This window comes from Ahaetulla prasina, chromosome 1, assembly GCF_028640845.1.
Source record: "Ahaetulla prasina isolate Xishuangbanna chromosome 1, ASM2864084v1, whole genome shotgun sequence".
Taxonomy (NCBI): domain Eukaryota; kingdom Metazoa; phylum Chordata; class Lepidosauria; order Squamata; family Colubridae; genus Ahaetulla; species Ahaetulla prasina.
The window spans coordinates 223,258,053-223,278,326 of NC_080539.1; the positions used below are offsets into that span (position 1 = coordinate 223,258,053).

General features: G+C 40.1%; 1 protein-coding gene across 1 annotated transcript in view; it reads left to right on the plus strand.

Annotated features, from left to right (window-relative positions):
* The window catches only part of DPP4 (dipeptidyl peptidase 4), a 79,869-nt gene extending 59,800 nt beyond the window's left edge, over positions 1-20,069 (plus strand). Inside the window, exons 22-26 of the mRNA XM_058191690.1 lie at positions 1,650-1,749; positions 4,490-4,554; positions 13,613-13,685; positions 14,385-14,458; positions 18,252-20,069. Of these exons, the coding sequence (XP_058047673.1) occupies positions 1,650-1,749; positions 4,490-4,554; positions 13,613-13,685; positions 14,385-14,458; positions 18,252-18,350 (411 nt within the window). The 3' untranslated portion in view covers positions 18,351-20,069. The remainder of the gene's footprint in view (positions 1-1,649; positions 1,750-4,489; positions 4,555-13,612; positions 13,686-14,384; positions 14,459-18,251) is intronic.
* Positions 20,070-20,274: the final 205 nt, after the last annotated feature.

The following is a 20,274-nucleotide window of genomic DNA, read 5'->3' on the forward strand; positions in this document are numbered from 1 at the left end:
TTATATTTTTGTGATATCAAAGGAATATTTTATGATACAAGGGGATGTCTCCCTTCACAAATACTCAAGTTATCCTTGGAGCAGGAGAGCTATGTTAGTCTTGACTAGCTTAATAAGGAGTTGAAAGGACCTTTTCCAACTATAGTCTGGCTATAGATGATAGCTCTATTAGCCAATCTCAGTGCTGCAGCTATGTTGGAATTAAACCAGCTATTCATGGTATTTAACTACCCATCCAATGAGATCAATAGACACATCTATATAGGCAGATCAGTTTCCAGGGAGGTCCTCTTAAAAAACAAACCACAAGAACAGCATAACAGAACTTCACTGATTGCCTCTTCCAGCTCAGAGCTCAAACTACTCAAATGCATTATTAATATGCTGAAGCCCATAGTGGACAATGATACTATATTTTTTCAGACCCATGTTTACATACAAAAAACCATCTAACCTGAAGCAGATTCTCACACGTAGCAAATCAACAACAACAGGTTAATGATGGGAACCAGGTCCTGCAACAAATCCAGATGTCTAGCTTATCCCCACATTTATACCAACAACGCCATTGTGGGCCCTGACAAGTACACATACACAATCAGAGATGCCTTCACATGCTGGTCCTCTAATGTGATATGCAACAGCATCTGCCCCTTTGGACTCTATCTACATAGCACAAAGTTTGCACATATACTGAAGAATTCATGGACACATGTTTGACATCAGGAGTCAAAATAAGGTCAGAGAGCACTTCAGCCTCCAAGGACACTCATTGCAGACCTTAAAATGATCATCTTGGGGCGGGAGGGGAAGCACTCTTAAGTGAAAGATTGCTGAACTCACGTGCATCAAATGGTTTCAGGCTATCTTAAAAAATCTCAGCAAACACAGTATTTTGTATTAACACATTAAAATTGATAATCGATTGAATTATTAATTGTAATCTCATATGTAACCTGTATCTGCAATAACCAATCTAAATTCCCCTCTCCCAGCATCATCACAATTTAACTCCTACATCAGTTTTGTTGTCATGTCCAACCCATTGCGACCCCATGGACAACGTTCCTCCAGGCCTTCCTGTCCTCAATCATCCTCTGGAGTCCATTTAAGCTCACGCCTACTGCTTCAGTGACTCCATTCCAGCCACCTCACTCTCTCTACATCAGTTAGTTAATTAATTAATTAAAAACATTTATATACCCACCCCTCATATAACCATCTCTGGGCAGCTAGTTATGAAGAAGTGAATTGTTGCTGACAAAATGTTTGCCTTTTAGTAAAAGTTGTTAATTAGAACAGAAATGACCAGACTCCTTCTGATTCAGGTTACCCTGAGTTGCATGTCAAGTTGGCAGCTATATAAAATGAAGGAGAACGTGTGACTATGTCTCATTCTCCCTAACCCGACCTAGAAATGTCTCTTTTTGAAACTAAGCTTAATGGGGCTCCCTTTATATGCCTTTATACAAAGGTACTATGCAGGTTTTACGAAGGGTTTTATTACCCCAGAACCAGCCTTGCCTCATTACCCGGCAAACTGAGATCCAAGCAGAGCTAATTCTTTAACACACATACACACTCTTTGTGAGAAGAACATTGTATCCCTCTTCATCTGTTTGGAAATAATAATGTTTCTTTTCTATCAGTCTTATGGAGGTTATGTAACTTCCATGGTCCTTGGAGCCGGAAGTGGTGTGTTCAAATGCGGAATAGCTGTGGCACCTGTCTCACGCTGGCAATACTATGGTATGTGTTTATTTATTCACAATAAAGTAGGAAGACCCTTTCTCAAGTGCCACAGATGTCATACTGGGAAATTGTACCAAGTATGAATAGTTGGGTACATAGTTCTCCCACATGAATTTATCATTTGGTCTGCCTTCCTGAACTCACGTGAGGTATTACACACTGTCCCTAGATTAATATTTTTCCCCCTACTGGAAACTTGGATTTGAAAGGAAGATAATCTGCTTAACCTTTAAATGGCACAAAATTACTTAATATTTGAAATTTTACTATAATGCAAATGTCTGCATTTGCATTCCCTCAAAAGTGCCATGTGTTCCAAAGTGTGGAGGGATCATTTCTGAATGTCATAGAATTTGTTGGCACCGTTACCAACTTCCTTTATTACAATGAGCTCTGAAAAGAAGGGTCATAATTTTAATCATTTATTAGAATCTTTACCAATTAAATGATACTGCCGATTGCCTCTTATGCATATTAAAGTATGTATCAAACACTTATTATTAGTTTGCTTGATGTTCTAAAAACTCCCAAAAGGGAATTTCGAGCATTAAAGCTGTATATTTCTGCCTCTTATTTTAATTCTAATCATGAATTGATTTGGGTAAGCTTTGTGATGGCTTCTTGAGCTTCTGCTTTTCATTGGGGCTGTGAGAAAACATGATTTGGCTAAATCTGCTGGAAGTCAGAAAGGATGACATTTGTGTACTTAAGCCCCTCTTTTCATGTTTTCCTTTTGCATATCAGTGCTAAGTTCTTCTGTCCTACCTTCAATGGTTAAATTTTACCATTTGGTTTTTAAAAAATAATTATATATTAGAATATGTGTAATTATTCATAGATTGCTCTCATTGCAAATGAGTATGCTATCCAGAAAAATCATAGTTTTGTTCTATATTTTGAAATGTTACAGAAATCTGTTTATCAAGAGGCAATACTCTATGACATACCCTGTTTTCCCCCAAATAAGACATCCCCTGATAATAAGCCCAATCGGGCTTTTGAGCATATGGCAATAAGGGCAAGCGCTTACTTCAGGGTTCAAAAAAATATAAGACAGGCTCTTATTTTTGGGAAAACACAGTAGGCAGCAATCTCTTTTAAATGATTTCCAATATGCCAACTGCAGAGTTTTGGAGTATTTATTTTTAAGTCATCTCTATCCCTCCTTTCATCAAGAAGCTCAAGGTGGCAAATATGGTCCCTCTTCTATTTTCCTTTGCTGGAAGCCTGCAAAGTGGCTAGATATTTGAAATAGTGTCATGCTACCAGATGCCTCCTAATTTATCAGGACTTTCTCCATCTCCTTTGTGGGACATTTGTGTATTTTCTTGCTCTGGAGAAAGGAAAATCTCCTTCCTATTAGTTGGTGGACTTGCTTCTATTGATGGAAACACAAAGTTGGATCCTACCTAGAGAGTAGTACAGGCTCTACCAATGTCCTATATGGCTGACTCAGAATTTAAACCTGGGTCTAGTCACACACAAGTCTTATCTGGGGGTTTCCCAAACTGTGAGGTGTACATTCCTTGGGGAGGTGCAGATAGAGTCCAGGAGAGGTGAGAAAAACCCTTTGGTTAATAAATCCACATTTCCCAAAGTTTCATTTTATTGCTTTCATTGTTCAGTTGTGTTCATTTTGGTGTTTGAATTTTTAGGGGAGATGTATACATTAAGGTTACAGTAAAGGAAGATAGAAGGGACGTGGTAGCTCAGTGGCTAAGACACTGAGCTTGTCAATTGAAAGGTCAGCAGTTCAGCGGTTCGAATCCCTAGTGCCGCGTAACAGGGTGAGCTCCCATTACTTGTCCCAGCTTCTGCAGTTCAAACCTAGCAATTCAAAAGCCTGTAAAAAATGCAAAAAAAATTGGGACCACCTTTAGTGGGAAGGTGACAGTATTCTGTGCGCCTTTGGCATTTAGTCATGCCGGCCACATGACCACAGAGATGTCTTTGGACAGCGCTGGCTCTTCAGCTTTGAAATGGAGATGAGCACCGCCCCCTAGAGTCGGGAAAGACTAGCTCATATGTGCCAGGGGAACTTTACCTTTACCTTAAAAGGGAGTTATGGCAAAAAGTTTGGGAACCCCTTTGTTTAAGACCTTAACTACCACTTTAAACTAGAATTGGGTAAAGTACAGCTATTGTCAATTACATAGGGACTGGCTAAAAGTCTGGGGAGATTGAGAAATAATCTAGTTTTTTATGGTTATAAGCGAGGTACCCGAGGGAACGACTAAAAATTTCATAGCACGATACACACACTTCCAGAATCTCTCTGGTTTTTTTAAAAAAATAAATACTTAAAATGAAATAAATAAACAATATGGTTGTATGTGTGGGGGGAATCAAGAAATAATCAGTGGTTTATTTTGTTGGTTTGATGACCCTAAAAGAAATAGTCCTGTTTTGATAGCATCCTTAGTTTGTTGCATTTCAGCCAGAGAAACAGACTTAGTAAAACTTCCATTTTCTTTCCAGTTGATGAGAGAATAATATTACTTTGGCATAAGGTTGCTGAGAATAATTAATAATGCTGTTGCTATGGACAACTGCATACTGAATATTTAAAAATGTGATGATCTCCAGTGCCTATTATTAAGAAAACAGTAAATTTGGGGGAAAACATAGCACCATAAAGCTTTCACTAAAAGATGCCAGTGAACACCAGAGTCAAATAAGTAAGCATACCCTTTAGATATTGCATAATGTCTTCTTTATGTGCTCCACTCCATCCTAGATTCTATATATACTGAACGCTACATGGGTATGCCTGAAAAAAATGATAACCTGAATTTCTATGAGGTAAGAAAATGTTGTTCACTTTTTACTGTACAAAAATAAAACAGTGCAAGTTGAATTTCACTTCCACTCACGTACTCCTTTCTCCTCTGCACTTCTACCATAAACTTTGGATCACACTCACACTCACACACACCAAGTCTCACACATGTGGGGAACATGAGAAGCAAGCTAGAATAGAATTTAGAATTTTTAGAATAGAATAGAATTTTTATTGGCCAAGTGTGATTGGACACACAAGGAATTTGTCTTGGTGCATATGCTCTCAGTGTACATAAAAGAAAAGATACATTCATCAAGGTACAACATTTACAACACAATTGATGGTCAATATATCAATATAAATCATAAGGACTGCCAGCAACAAGTTATAGTCATACAGTCATAAATGGAAAGAGATTGGTGATGGGAACTATGAGAAGATTAATAGTAGTGCAGATTCAGTAAATAGTTTGACAGTGTTGATGGAATTATTTGTTTAGCAGAGTGATGGCCTTCGGGAAAAGGCCACTATGAAAACTATGTCACTATGACAGCAGTTCCCCCCTTTCCTTCCTTCCTATCCTTCTTATAGATAAGTAGTTATATAATAATTTATTTAGGACATCAGAAGCAATAGTTGTTCTAGGTGAAGAATATTCTAACAGTTTCTGTTGAGTGTTGCTAATATATTCCAGATGTTTCCTAAATTATTTACAGTGTTTTGCTATACTGTAGAGGTTAGCTGACTGCATTTGTTTGGAATATGGATTCCATCTGTTCTTTATTAGAATATAAATATTTATAAATAACTTTTGCGAAACTGTTTTTTTTTTATTAGGGAAATGAATTTGGTATGCTATTTGATATACCCTTGTGTAGAGATTTGGGTTCTGTAGACACGCCGTCTTAACATCTCTGGGTTGCAATAATATAGGCAAGCATTAGATGGCAGCAAATGGTACTTTGCGGCTTTTAGTGTAATCTGAATACTATTTGCAACCCAGAAATTATAATCCTATTTAACATTGCATCACTGGTCACATTTGTCATGAGAATGTGGTTGCATGGATCTGAACAGACACTTATGAAAACATCTTTTCCTTCCCTCTTTCTTAATCTGTGGCATTTCTTCACTAAAACTGATTTAGGCATTGGATTTGTTTTTTAACTTTTGGAATTTGCACTGCAATTGAAACGGTGGTATAGTCTCCAGGAGCTGTGAGATATTAACCTGAGATATATCTCTGCTAACATTGCTCTTAAACAAGCACATCTTCCATTATATGCAGCGCCTTTATATGCATATCTGTAAATTTTGTGCTCAAGTATGTTGTGTGCATGTTTCTGTTTCTTCACGTTTATGATGCCTTTGCTTCAAAAATAACTTTATAGTAAATTGTGATTCTATCTAAGCATACTGTTTCTATTTTTCCATTACATCATAATAAAAATTCATGCACTCTGATCCATCCACAGAGTTTGAACACTGTTGAAGTGTGCAGAAACTAAGTAGAAAGGAACATATTGAGGGTGCACATTTGATAAAGAGATCTAAAATGGGGGAAAGATATCTTGTTTTGAAATAGAAATAGACATGGAATTGAATTAAATAGAATTAACACACTGACCTCATTGTCACAAAACCCACTATGGGCGAAGGGAGAAAAAAATTGCTAAGTTATCCTATTTCTACTCCAGTTGCTACTTGATGAAGTAGCAGCCATGTAACGAATGCTGCTACTGGGCATCTACTGTTCAGGTTTAATGCGAAACCAGGGAAGAGTGAATTATGGTGAAAAAGCCTATGTTTCTAATAAATAAAAGCCATAATCATAAAATGAGAGCTTGATAACCAGATAATTTGTTTTTGTACTTAAAAACCTAAGATGGACAGCCATACAAATCTTTTAAATAAATAAATCTGGATTTCTGAAATTTGAGAACCAGTTTGGTGTCGTAGTGGCCCTGAATTAGAAACTCATGAGTTCTACTCCCACCTTTAGCACAAAGCCAAGTGGAGTCCTTGGGCTAGTGACTTTTTTTTAAATGTTTTATTTATACACTTTTTTTTTATACATAAAAACTCAACATTCCCCTTGACAGTGTGTTGTCATGGTACAATTGATTTTGAGTAATGATAACAAAATTTTTCACATTGCTATTTATAACAATTATCATCAGAACATATTAATAATAATTTTTGCTTATCCTTAATTATTCATCTTACATTATTTAATTAAACATTCTTTTCAATTTTAAGTTTCTAACTTCTGCTTCTATTTTCTAGCCATTGATAGAACGTCTCCCATGTTAAAAAATATTCTGTTTCCTCCTTATCTTTAATTTTCATTGTTAATCTATCCATCTCGGCACATTCTAATATTTTTTTTAATTACACTTTATTACACTTTCCACTGTGGGAATATCTTCATTTTTCCAATTTTGTGCAAATACAATTCTTGCTTGTATTAGAACATGTAAAATTAAGTATGTATTTCCTTTATTGTATTTTTCTCGCAATATACCCAACCAAAACAATTCCGGTTTTAAATCTGTTGTTTTGTCATTTCTCCTAGCCATATTCGTATTTTTATCCAATATTTTTTAGCCTTTGGACATGTTCACCATGTATGGTGATAAGAGTCCTGTAACTGATTACATTTCCAACTTTTGACGGACATGTTTTTCAACATTTTTGCCATTCTTGCTGATTGCAAATGCCACCTATAAAACATTTTGTATAAATTTTCTTTATAAGCTGTTGACATTGTCAATTTATAATTTCCAGTGGCTTTCTATTAGCCCTAGGACGGAGGTCTTGGCAAGCCACTCTAAAAATAAACCTTGCCAAGAAAAGTGCATAGGCTTGAGGTCACCTGGAGTAAAAAACTGACTCAAAGATACACCCTACAAACAAACCCCAACCCTTAAAAACCCAAGTTGGGCAACTTGATAATTTATTAAATAAATTAACCTGGAGTTCTGCAGATTCAGCTATTCAATTTCCAATACTGCTGAAACCTAGAAGAGGGCAGCCCTATTCATTCACTCCGGGCAACCTCACAAAATAGTTAGGCTAGAATGGGATCATCTCAGGTGGCCTGGATCATGTTTGTGGATAGGTCCAAATGAGTTAATCGGTTTTGCACTTCAGATCTACACATCCTAGATAGGAAATACCTAGGAAACTGCCATTATAATGTCATTATCCAGGGAGCATGGTGGCCTAGCAGTTAAGAAGCTTGACTTGTCAACTGGAAGGTTGGCCTTTTGAGACCCAGGTACTGCATGGTAGGAGGAGCTCCCATTCCTGCCCCAGCTCCTGCCCAACTAGCAGTACAAACACATGGAACTAGGAGTCCCAAAGGGGCTTTTTTCAAGAGGCAACTGGACTTTCTTCTTTTTTCTTTGAAGATATTTTGGTTCTCATCCAAGAAGCTTCTTCAGCTCTGACTGGATGGTCGGGAATGGAAGGATTTATACTCCTTGCAGACAGTTAGTCATTTGCACTCTTTTAGAGAATCATTGAGGCCACTTGGAGGTTTATCTGTGTCCTCAGGGTCACCTGAGTAGTGCAAATGGGTGTGGAGCCTTCTTGACTGCAGGATGTTTTCTGTCCTGTGTCCCTTCACTGTTGAAGACAGGCGCAGACTGTTGGGGATGAGTCTGTGCTGTTTGCATCTCAAACTGAAGTACAAATGGTTCCTGTAGTTTGCAATTTTTCTGGAAATTCATTCATACTCCTACACGATTTGAAGGTATTCGCCCTAAAGTGCACAGCTAAAAGCCTATGGAGATTCTCAATCATCCAGGTCATGGTTGTCTCAGAGGTACTTTTTCAGGAGGCAACAACAACAAGAGAGTCGAGCTGCCTCCTGAAAAAGCATGTTTGAGACAACCATGACCTGGATGCTTGAGAATTTCCATAGGCTTTTAGCTGTCTAAAAGTCAACTGAGAATCTCCATGGGCATGGAACTAGGAGTAGATACATAGGTACTACTTTGGTGGGAAGGCAACAACATTCTGTGCACCTCATGCTGGCCATATGACCATGGAGATGTCTTCAGACAACGCTGGCTCCCTCAGCTATGAAATGGAGATGAGCTCCACCCCTTAGAGGCAGATATCACTGGACAGGGGAAAGCTTTAACTTTTTTAAAATGTCATTATAGAATTCTACAATCTGACTACTCTTGTCTACACCTTTCTGGCTACCACCCCTCAGAAATAGTATTACAAGTACTACAAGCTTAAAAAAAAAAAGCAAAGAAAAGGACATTCAGAACAATTGATGGGGTGCAACTAGCGATGAAATGTATATCGTGGTGTAAAACGTGCAGCTTGTACTTGAAGGTCCTCATTTACTGTAGTCGCCTATGGCTGTCTCTAAAAAGCAAAACAAAAAGCTTGGTGTGAAGATGAGAAAGAAAAAAACATGATGGGTGAAGTGTTGAAAGTCATGCATAATGTAAAAAAAAAAATTGAACAGTCTTCCCCCCCCCCCGCCAGCAGGAGGAGAATCATGGCATGAAAGAACATGTGGGAAATTTTGGGACTAGCAAAAGAAAGAACTTGTTTGCACATTCATAATTAATTGTTGGAACTCCCTGCCCTCAGTGGTGCTGTTTTAAAAGCTACCTCCTGAATCATAGATAGGCTACTTTTAAATAAGGATCAAATGTAGGCAGCGGCTATTAACTCCATCTCCTCCTTTGTGACTTTCCTTCAAGCAGTTGAATCAAAGGTCTTTGTGAGGTACATTTGGCCTGATCCTGTCCAGGAAGGGTTCTTCCATTGTTTTTAATCAAGTTATGAAAGAAATTGTTACAGTCTCGGGAGGGTGGGGGGCGGAACTCTGGAGTCACAGTTTGGCCATTTGGTGACTTACTGCCCTTCTTTCAGCTCTATGAGAGATTTAAACTTAAAAAGTTGTCTGGGTTTTCAGTAAAACTTTTCTAATTTAAGTCCAACTATGGTTATGAAATCTTCATTCTACCCTACCCATCCGTGGTTGCTATATTTGGGGAAGAAGGCTGCTTGCGGAATAACTTTGGGTTCTAATAAGTCACTTTGTAGAGTAGCAGATCCACAAAGCCCTTATGGAATTGGAAGTCTCTTCACTTTCTACAGATTGAAATGTTAGTGCTCTGGGTGCACAGTGTCACTCTGCAGCTTCACAGCACAGATGGCTCCAGAGGACTGTGTAATCTTTCTTTTTGCCAGGAGTCGACTTCTCTTGGCACGGCATTCGTTGCTGGCAGTGTCCACGTTGAAACTGCCAGTACCCAAAAGCTAAAGGTTTCCAGTGTGTTACTCAGAGGATTAAATTGGAGAATTTGAAAGTTAGGGAGAGATGGAGAGATGGAAGAGAGACTTGTTGTGAATCCCCCAAGGGAAGAAATGTTTAATTAAGTTCATGTTATAAGTAGCAAGGAATGAAAATCTTTTTGGTTTGAGATATTATTTGGAGTAGATTTCTCCCTTTTCAGTGGCCCAAGTTTTCTTCTTGTCATGGAACAATGAATGGCTCTGTTTACACCCCATCCTGTCTACAAAAAACATTAAACAAAACCCACTTCAGAATAGCCTCACTTTCAGTGATCCTGATATGTCCTTCCTTCCTTCCTTCCTTCCTTCCTTCCTTCCTTCCTTCCTTCCTTCCTTCCTTCCTTCCTTCCTTCCTTCCTTCCACCAAAATTCCTCCTAAAGGCAGCCAGCTCAGTGTAAATTCTACAGAATCAACTGTAACATTATTTCATTCTTATGGTGCAAAAACCTTTCTAGTATATAGACAGAGGCTCCTTTACAGAATTCTATCTTGTTTTCTCCAAGTTGAAGAGCACGTTCCCTACGTTGCTATTAAATGGGAAATAAAACCACGCTGGCTGGAATTCACAGTCCCAATCTTTTGTGAGTATTAAGGCTGCAGGCAGGCTGTCCTGGAACCTATGCATTTCATAGTGGTATGTAGTACTGATCCACCATTTAAGAGTGCTGCTTTTGTGAAACCCAGTTTAAATCAGAGGCTACAGTGTCTGTGTTCACATGGCAAGTGAATTCTGTTCAATGGTTGATCATACAAATTGGGGCATCAGCATCACACATCACCAGCAACTATTAATATTTGGGGATGCAACACATTGGTGATTATTTTACCCAAGCACATACTTCAGGGAGTTCCCCAGTAGCTGAACATGTGAATATTCAAAGGGATTCATTGTGACCAGAGATTGTGAGATGGCATTGGTGCTGAAATCAGTCTGCCTATCGCAATGGACTGAGGCCTCACCTTTAAATATCCTCACTAGATATGGCAGTCATTAGGTCTGTGATGGTGAACCTGTGGCACACATAGCCATATCAGTGGGCACATGAGCTCAGCTCTGGCGTGCATGCATGCGCCGGCCAGCTGATTTTTGGGCCTTTTGGGCCCACTGGAAGTTGGCAAATGGGCCGTTTCTGGCCTCCGGAGGGCCTCTGGCAGTGTGGGGAAGGCTGTTTTCTCCCTCCCCAGACTCCTAGAGAGGCTCTGGAGGCTGAGGACAGCAAAAAACGGGCCTTCCGATCCCACCAGAAGTTGGCAAATGGGCTGTTTTCGGCCTCCGGAGGGCCTCTGGGGGGAGAGGCTGTTTTCACCCTCCCCAGACTCCTAGAAAGGCTCTGGAGCTATGTGAGAGAGAAAAACGGGCCTTCCAGGCCATCACGTGCCAGGAGTGGGGGTTGGGGGGGGTCACACATGCACGCATGGGGGCAGGATGCATAGAATTATGGGTTGGAGCATGACAACCCCCCCCGCCTCTTCCCTTTTGGCACGCAATGGCAAAAAGGTTAGCCATCACTGCATAGGTAATGAAGGTGAGTGAAGCAGCCCCAGGTCAGAGCCTTTGTCCTGTTCAATTTTGCAGAACGCTTCCTAAGTTGTACTGTTGTATTCAGCGCTGGAACAAGTGTTGCAAAATAGAACAAGGTGGAGAGCTGGATGCAGTAAGCCCAATAAGAATAATGCCACGTGTCTTGTGGACAACTTGCTCCACAAGTGCCTCTGGATGGCAAACTAGAAGAGATTTTAAGCCAGATAGATGAGCCCTAAAACTGAACAGTTCCCCAAAGGAAGATCAAGAGAAGGCCTGAAGGAAACCAGACTGACATGTGCAAAGGGAGGGAGGGAGGGGAGGGCTGAATTGATGACTTGGGGGGGTGGGAATGAAGGGTGATGCAGATAGTAGCTGTCATGTGCTGCCAGAAGACCATGCACTGGAGGGTGGGGGAAGACTGTTAAACTTGTGAAAGAGGTTGTTTTGCAGATCTCTCTGAATTTGATATGCTGTTGGCAAGTATTCGAAGCAGTCATAGATTTGGCAATCTTCTCCTAGCAGATTTGAAATGTTCATTCCTCAAGAACTGCTGCATCATTAGGTTATGCAAAACAGGGTACAATTTTGTAAATATGCCATCTTGTACTGGTATGACATTTATTCTAGTATCCAAGAAATATGCCAAAGGGAGAGAGACCTTCAGATTCCAGCCAAATATTAACTTGTTTATTGAGTGCTGGTAAAATGTTGACTGCTGTTTGATCTTTTCACAAAGCGAGCACTCCTTGCTATGGCCTTGGTGTTAAGGAGGAGCAGAGGGCATTTTTACCACTGGATTGACATGAAAAGACACAGGTTGCCTTGGCTGAAAAAGCTCCCTGAAGCCTATTTCTTGGCCTGATGGGTGAGAGCCCTGAGTCAGATTCTCCCTTGTAAAGATTCATTCGATAAGAATTAGGCAAATATGGCTTAATAAAGAGCAGTTGAGGATGATGATTCCATTTTTGGCTGGTCTTAATTCTTGGCAATAAGTTATATTCAAAACTTATTTTCCCTCCCCCCATTGTTCGCAGTCAACAAATTGAACAATTGAAAGGTGGGGGGAAAAATCAGGTCAGTTTTCCAGGAGAACGAAGAGCTATCAAAATATAGCATAGATTATCTCTTTCTTGATTGTCACTGGACTCCATGCAGAACATCCATGCTGAGCAAAGAGGAGTATCGGAGAACCACAGGGAAATGCCATGTTCAACTTTCTGCAGTGTCATACTTTGGCTTTACACATCTACTCACTGCCTTTGGGAAGCTGAGTTGTCTTTCTTCTGAAAAGTGGCAAGTTGTGTTTACCTTGATGGCACTAATCATGAAAGGGGAACAACAGGCATGGAGTTATTTCTGTTTATTCCCCTAAACTAGAAGCCTGTGCTGTCAACACAGAGTTGGCAAGTGGGATGTGAGCTTTCACAAACACATGCATGCACAGCTTTGCAAGGTTGAACGCAATGGCTGCCACCGATCCGTGGGCACGGTATATATGTGCGAGATAAATTTTTAAATTTACAGAACATTTTTATACAGATAGCTTGAACAGGTATCAAGACCCTGGATGACTAGTAGCATACATATCAGAGAGCTCTTTTTACCAATGAGTATCAGTGGGGAAATAATTTCTCTTGAGTTATGTTTTGGTTCATGCAATGTGTTACTCCCACTTATTTAGATTCCTATTTTGAAATTTATCTTCAGAGCATGAGCAGCAGTAGCTTTCATGCAATCCTTTAGTTATCCAAAAGTGTTCGGTACTTGTCCATTTATCCATTTAGATAAATGAAGAAGTTATATTTTTCTATTAAGACCCGGGTGCAGTAATTAGAACATCAGTTCTGCAACTTAAAAAGTTTATTTCTATTTTTTATTATTTCTATAAACTTCTCTAAGTGAACCTACAACCATTCCATTTCTGTTCTCAGAAAGTAAAATAATAAGATCCAGAATTTTTCATTGCTGGTGCAGAACTTTGGATCTTGGCGAACGGCCCTCAGCAGCCTTTTAGGGGCAACAGTTGCCTTCTGAAGTCAACTTAAGGGCATCTTCATGACAGGCGCAGAGAAGTTTTCACATTTATGAATGCTGTAGGAATACCGTGGTCATACAGACACAGCCTTTATTTTCCTTTTGATTTAAAATAGCAGTTCGTTGTATTAATGTGTATTTGAGTCACTCACACTGAGGATTATATTGTTTATGTATGTTTACATTTTAGAACTCCACAGTTATGGCCAGAGCAGAAAAATTCCAACTGGTGGACTATCTCCTGATCCATGGAACAGCAGACGGTAAGCAGAGTTGGACCTCGCTGGTCGTACGTCTACTAGTAACAAAACCAAACCAAAGAAAAGGCAACAGCCTTGAGGACTTGCTTGTTCATGTCTTGTAAATCTCTAGTAAAGCTCTATGATTGTGATGCCAGAGGTGGCGCACAGCACCCTCTCTATGAGCACATGAGCTGTTGCCCCAGTTCAGCTTCGCTGTGCGGGTCTTAGTGTCTCTGTCATACATGTGCAGAGGGCAGGGCGTGTTGGGGGGTTGTGCACATGTGCAGGGGTACATGCAAAGGGCCATGCATGCATTACATTTTGGGGGTTCGGGCATATGTGCTTTGGGCACTTGGTCTGGAAAAGGTTAGCCATCACTTTTTTTTTAATTTGCATTTATATCCCGCCCTTCTCCGAAGACTCAGGGCGGCTTACACTATGTTAGCAATAGTCTTCATTCTATTTGTATATTTATATACAAAGTCAACTTATTGCCCCCAACAATCTGGGTCCTCATTTTACCTACCTTATAAAGGATGGAAGGCTGAGTCAACCTTGGGCCTGGTGGGACTAGAACCTGCAGTAATTGCAGGCAGCTGCTGTTAATAACAGACTGCATTAGCAGTCTGAGCCACAGAGGCCCCTGCTCTATGATGAGTTCTCCCTTCTTTCTTTCCATCTAAGTAATAGTCTGCTTTTTCGTCTGTTCTTACTTCCTAGATAACGTTCATTTTCAGCAAGCAGCCCAGATTTCAAAAGCTCTGGTTGACGCAGAGGTGGATTTCCAATCAATGGTATGTGAAGGGATTCATCAGAAGCTTAGCATACATGTTGGTTTACATTTTCAGTGAAGAAATGAATATAGATAGTCCTCAACTCACAACTTTAATGGAGCCTGCCCATTATAAGTCTTGATAGTTGTAAAGCAGGTGATCCCATGATGACCTGATTTTATTACCTTTTTTTGCAGTGGTCATTAAGTGAATCACCATGATCAATAAGCCAACATTGCGGTTATTAAGTGAGTCCACTTGATGTTATGGGGCATTTGTGCTGAAAACCAGGAATAAATGCCAGTTTTTGGCAAAACATCATAAATTGCAGTCACATAATCGCAGGATGCTGCAAATGACCATAAATGTGGGCCGGTTCTCAAGCATCCAAAATGTGGAACTTTGGAACCTGGTCATAATTCTCTATGAGATGTGTGTGTGAGGGGGGGTGTCCATCTGACTTTGAATGATCACTAAGCAACTGGCCGTAAATCAAGGATTATCTGTATAAGAGGAGGAGGCTAGGTTCATAAAAAGGGATATATCAGTGGTGGAATTCAAATTTTTTTACTACCAGTTCTGTGGGTATGGCTTGATGGGTGTGATGTGGCTTGGTGGGCATAGCAGGGGAAGGATACTGCAAAATCCCCATTCCCTCCCCATACCTGGGGGAAGGATATTGCAAAATCTCCATTCACACCCCACTCTGGGGCCAGCCAGAGGTGGTGTTTGCCAGTTCTCCAAACTACTCAAAATTTCCACTACCGGTTCCCCAGAACCTGTCAGAACCTGCTGAATTTCACCCCTGGGATATACACATCACCAAAAACAGTGTTGCAGATATGACATTGTAAGAAATAGATGCATGTGCAGTTCCTTTAAAGTGAAGAGTTGGCTTCATTTGTTCCAGTTATGTGCAGCAGCACCAGCATCAATAATATATTTTTGAGCATTTGGGAAGGGAGAAGATACAAGGTAGATCGCAAAGGGGTCCCCCCCCCCCACTTTTTAAACACGATTTAGTTTTCCTGCTACTGAGAGATACTAAAGTAAGGGTGGGGGAACAATATACGATGAGTACATTCACCATATAGAAACTTGCCCATCCTCAGAATGGGTTCAATAATGGGCATGGCCAATGCATAGAACACTCATTTATCAGAAAGTAAGTTAGTCCCTCGGGATGTTTGTAACTATCCCAGTAGATTTTGGGGTGTGAGGGGATGTACTCTTCTAAATAACTACAGCCCTTGAAACTATAGCTACTTAATTTATTTTTCTTTAAAATGCTCTTTCAAGAGAAACCAGGCAGAACAGAGACCTTGTGGAGCATTGTGGAATGAAGGGCATATTGGTGCTTGTGGGGGCTGCATGGCCTGCCAGCACACAAAGGGCTTGCTGATGAGAGAAACTAAACTGTTGCTATGGTTACACAAACCCCATCTTCTCCCAAATGTTCTTACCTATCATTGAAAGTTGCAGATGTCAGGCATCAGAAAAGGATACGTAGTGATTCTTCTAAGAAGATTTCCTTATCGATCCATGCCTATAGGCAGAATCTTGCCAAACTAAACCTATGCAAGCCTATGCTCAGAAAACTATTAGAGAGAGGGTTTCTTCACCTTCTTTCTCTCACCCAAAATATCTGAAATGAGTTATCTCTACTCCTCTGAAACGCACCCCTCCTTCCTTGGAATCCGACCCACCACGTTCAATCACATAAGAGATGAATAAACCAGGGGTAAAATCTATTTATCTTCCCTACCGGTTTGGAAGTGCGCACTCCGTGTGCGTGTCACATGTGATTTTGGACCCTCTACACGTGCACAAAGCGCATGCGCATGCGCAGAAGGTCAAAAACAGATTACTTTCTGGTTAAAACCAGGAAGCAATAACATCCAGGTGGGTGGGCGGAGCTTCGCACTGCCACTGTTACCAGTTCTCTGAACCATGCACCTCCGCCGCTACCGGTTTGCTTGAACCGGTGCAAACCGGGAGCATTTTACCCCTGAAATAGACCCATAAAAGTGGATATGGGATGGATATTTGGCCAGGCCTTCAATTAGATTCTGGCATTGTTGTGCTAATACTATCTACACCAGCGGTCACCAACTGGTGGTCCGTAGATCACTGGTGATCCACGAGAAAATTTTGGTGGTCCGCAGAAAAATTTATTTGCATTTTTTATATTGCACTAAATATTATTTATCTTTTTTTAAAAAATTCATATTAGTGGTCCGCGGGATTTAAAATTATGAATTTAGTGGTCCCTGAGGTCCGAAAGGTTGGTGACCCCGATCTACACCATAGTAGTATTATCTATATTATAACTGTAAGAGTGCTCTCAGATATTGTTCCAGTCCTAACTGGAGTTAAACATGAACCCAAAGTCCACAGCATGTGTGTAATAGCAACTCTCAGATTTTCTACAAAGAATGTGTATAATCTCCCAATTTTCTTTCTGGTCTAATCTAGGGTGAGCAGATCTGGGCTACAAAAATCTTTAGCAATTGCCTGCCATTTGGAGGTCTTCTTAGCTCAGATCTGCTTCCCCACCCCCCCACCCACCCCCTGATCCCATCAGGTAATACAAACATGCTAGACCAGAGTACTTGAAAAAAGGTGTAGTGTAGCACATCCTTTATTTGGATGGGAGGGAACCTATTCTTGCCTCAAGGAGCCTCTCTGTATAGCACTGCCTCTGGCATAAATAGTACATGGACCTGTTGAAGAGGGCAGCATATCACTCACCCTTCTCTAGTTTCCCTCATCCTGATAGGACACTTCTAAAATTAGGCTCAGTTCCCCGGCTCAAAATAGTGGTGATTATTTGTAGCTTCTTTTTGTTCTGGATGCTAAACTTAGGGCAGGAATTACATTTTGAGGATTCATATGGCCACGGTAAAGAGAAAACAGAAGGGTCTGTGTTCATAACTTATATAAGGCAAGAATGGATTTCCAGCACGGAGAAGATTTCAGTTAGTTCTCAGGCAGCAGTTTGATGATATGTAGCAGAGGTGGGTTTCAGCAGGTTCTGACTAGTTCTGGAGAACCGATAGCGGAAATTTTGAGTAGTTCGGAGAACCAGTGGTAAAAATTCTGACTGTCCCCACCCCCATCTATTCTCTGCCTCCTAAGTCCCAGCTGATTGGGAGGAAATGGGGATTTTGCAGTATCCTTCCCCTGTCATGCCCACCAAGCCATGCCATGCCACACCCACCAAGCCACGCCCACAGAACTGGTAGTAAAAAATTTTAAAACCCACCACTGATATGTAGTATCTGGAAGCAAAGCCCCTCTAGCCCCCTTCCCTTTCAGAAGGAGACAGTCAGAACACAATAGTTCCCTTCCATCTTTTCCTACCCCACCCTCAAGTATTATCTTGTCTTCTGACCTTTTTAGTATGCATAAACATTAGATGTTGACCAAGGGTCACCATTATCATGATTATCATATGATGACCACTTGGCTCCACTGGAACTTTTAATCTACGAAATTTACGAAACGTGAAACAATCCGTAGTTGAAGGAATCCTGTTAATTTTTTACTAAAAATTAAAATTGGGATTTACCATTTTTAGCCCACAAACAAACAAAATCAACTTTCTTCAAACGTTTTCACTACGTTCTGGTTTCCATGGCATAAAAGTGCTGTGTTTCTTTATCCGACGTGCTGGATGTACGTTCTATCATCTCAAGTAAGAGATTGTGTTATTTGCTGATACAAAGCAAAGGGCGTTTTGAATTCTTGTAGTGTTCCAGTTTTGTGAACAAGGGGCCATTTGTAATCAGTATTTTTGTTTTTCTTTTTTCAGTGGTATACAGATAAAGATCATGGAATTGGAGGACATGCCCACAGCCATATTTACCATCACATGAGTCATTTTATCAAACAGTGTTTTAAATTGCCATAACATTGGGAGTGCCTTATCTATGCAAAGCTGGTTAAAACTTCTGAAGTTTTAAGAGCACTTTTCTCGTAAATTGTCCCATATTTCATTGGATGACACAGTTTAATTTGTGCGGACACTCGAATGAAGAAAACATGATTTTCTTTCTTTCTGCAATTACCTGCAGGGATCCACTGAGCACAAACCAAAGAACTACAAAGCTTTATCATTCCATTCTTATTTTTTAATTTTTCCCTCAAGGACTATTTTGCATAATAGTGTTTAAAATGCAAGTTTCCTTGCAACCATTGCCTTGGGTACAGAAATATGCCTTAATCTTTCCTATATGGAACTGCTGTCCTTTTGAAACAAGGCTTAATCCAGGTTCATCAGCTGTTCATTACAAGCCAGGAAAAAGAAAATACTTGAATTCTCTGCTTGAGTTCTCTCTATATTAATTTTAGGTGAAAATTTAGTATTTCAATAAGTATCAGTTTTCTTTAAACTTGTGTGTCAGCGCTCTATAAATATGTGGATTTCTACCAAAATAAACAGTGGCTGATACAGGGAACCTGTGATGGGAGAGCTTTGCAATCAAGCTTCTTGCTTAAACAGAGAGGAAAGATCACCCTGCTTCTAAAGAAGCTTCTAACTTCTCTAAAGTCAAGATGGCCATTTTATAGGAATATGGCTCCAAATAGGAGGAAAAGAGAGACAGGAACATTAAAGTGGTTTTTCTATCTTGAACATTCGGGGGAAATTCCGGGAGACACACTAGAACCAGCAAGTCAGACAACTTCCCGAACTGCTGCAACTGATAATAATCTAGCAATTGAAAATACCAGCTACTTGAATTGTTCCCATTGGGCAGTTAGGAGGCAAGGGCCGGGGCCAGCTCACCAATGGCTTCCATGAATCTATTCCAGTGAATGATGCCAGGCTTCAACCCTGAGAATGGCAGGACACTTGGGAAAAAACAGGTGTTACATCTGGGTAATAAAAGGGATTTTATTAAGACTGTTGGAGTCAACAAGCAGCCAGTTCTCTCCCTTCTTCTTTCTATATGCTTGCTATACCAGATGATCTCACGTTTCCTATCTCCAACATGTATCCAGAACAGTGGAAATTGTTTTTCCTGTATGATTAGCCCACACATAGGCATCATTTCCAGTGATACTGCTTGCAGTGGGTTCCAGATTGGGTGAGAGTGATTGTGAATGTCTAATCTACCTGAAATGCACATTCATAAACAATCGCTAGAAGATGCCCATGGTTTCCACAGAATTGAGAATGAGGAGTGAGATTAGATGCCGCAGGGTGAAAATTAGCACAGGAATTGGAACCAGATTGCTGACATCTGAGCCATTAGATATTTAGTCTCTGTATTAATCATACCTCATTTGGATTAATATCACATTTAAGACCCGTGGTACATGTTTGGTTCTCTGTATGATATAATTATATGTACCCATCATACATTGGAATCATGAAGACAACAATAAAAGTCTAGTTCCTCTGTTAGGGTGAATAATATAATTTGTGAGAATGGGATGCCAAACATGGTTCTGGAACTTTTCTATGCATGAAATTCATGTTGGATGAATGTAATTTGATAGCACAATCCTCTAAAAGTTCACTATGGTTAAAAAGGAATCTCTGGAGATTGTTAAAATAGATTGCCTTGCAAATGTTGTATTTTAACTGTAATGCAATAAAATCATTTTCTACTACCAAAGACTAAAACATGTGATTAGGCCCTTATTTGTTAGCCTCAGCCACAAATGTTGCGACAATTTTGAGTACAATCCAAAGTTGGTCCTAAACTTTGGGAAATTTTCTGGCCAACATTTTTTTACATTTTCATAACAGGCATCAAGTTACAGTGTTTCAATTTAATTGCTCATGATTTTAGGTTATTTTAATTTGCTTTTAATTATGGTTTTATTAA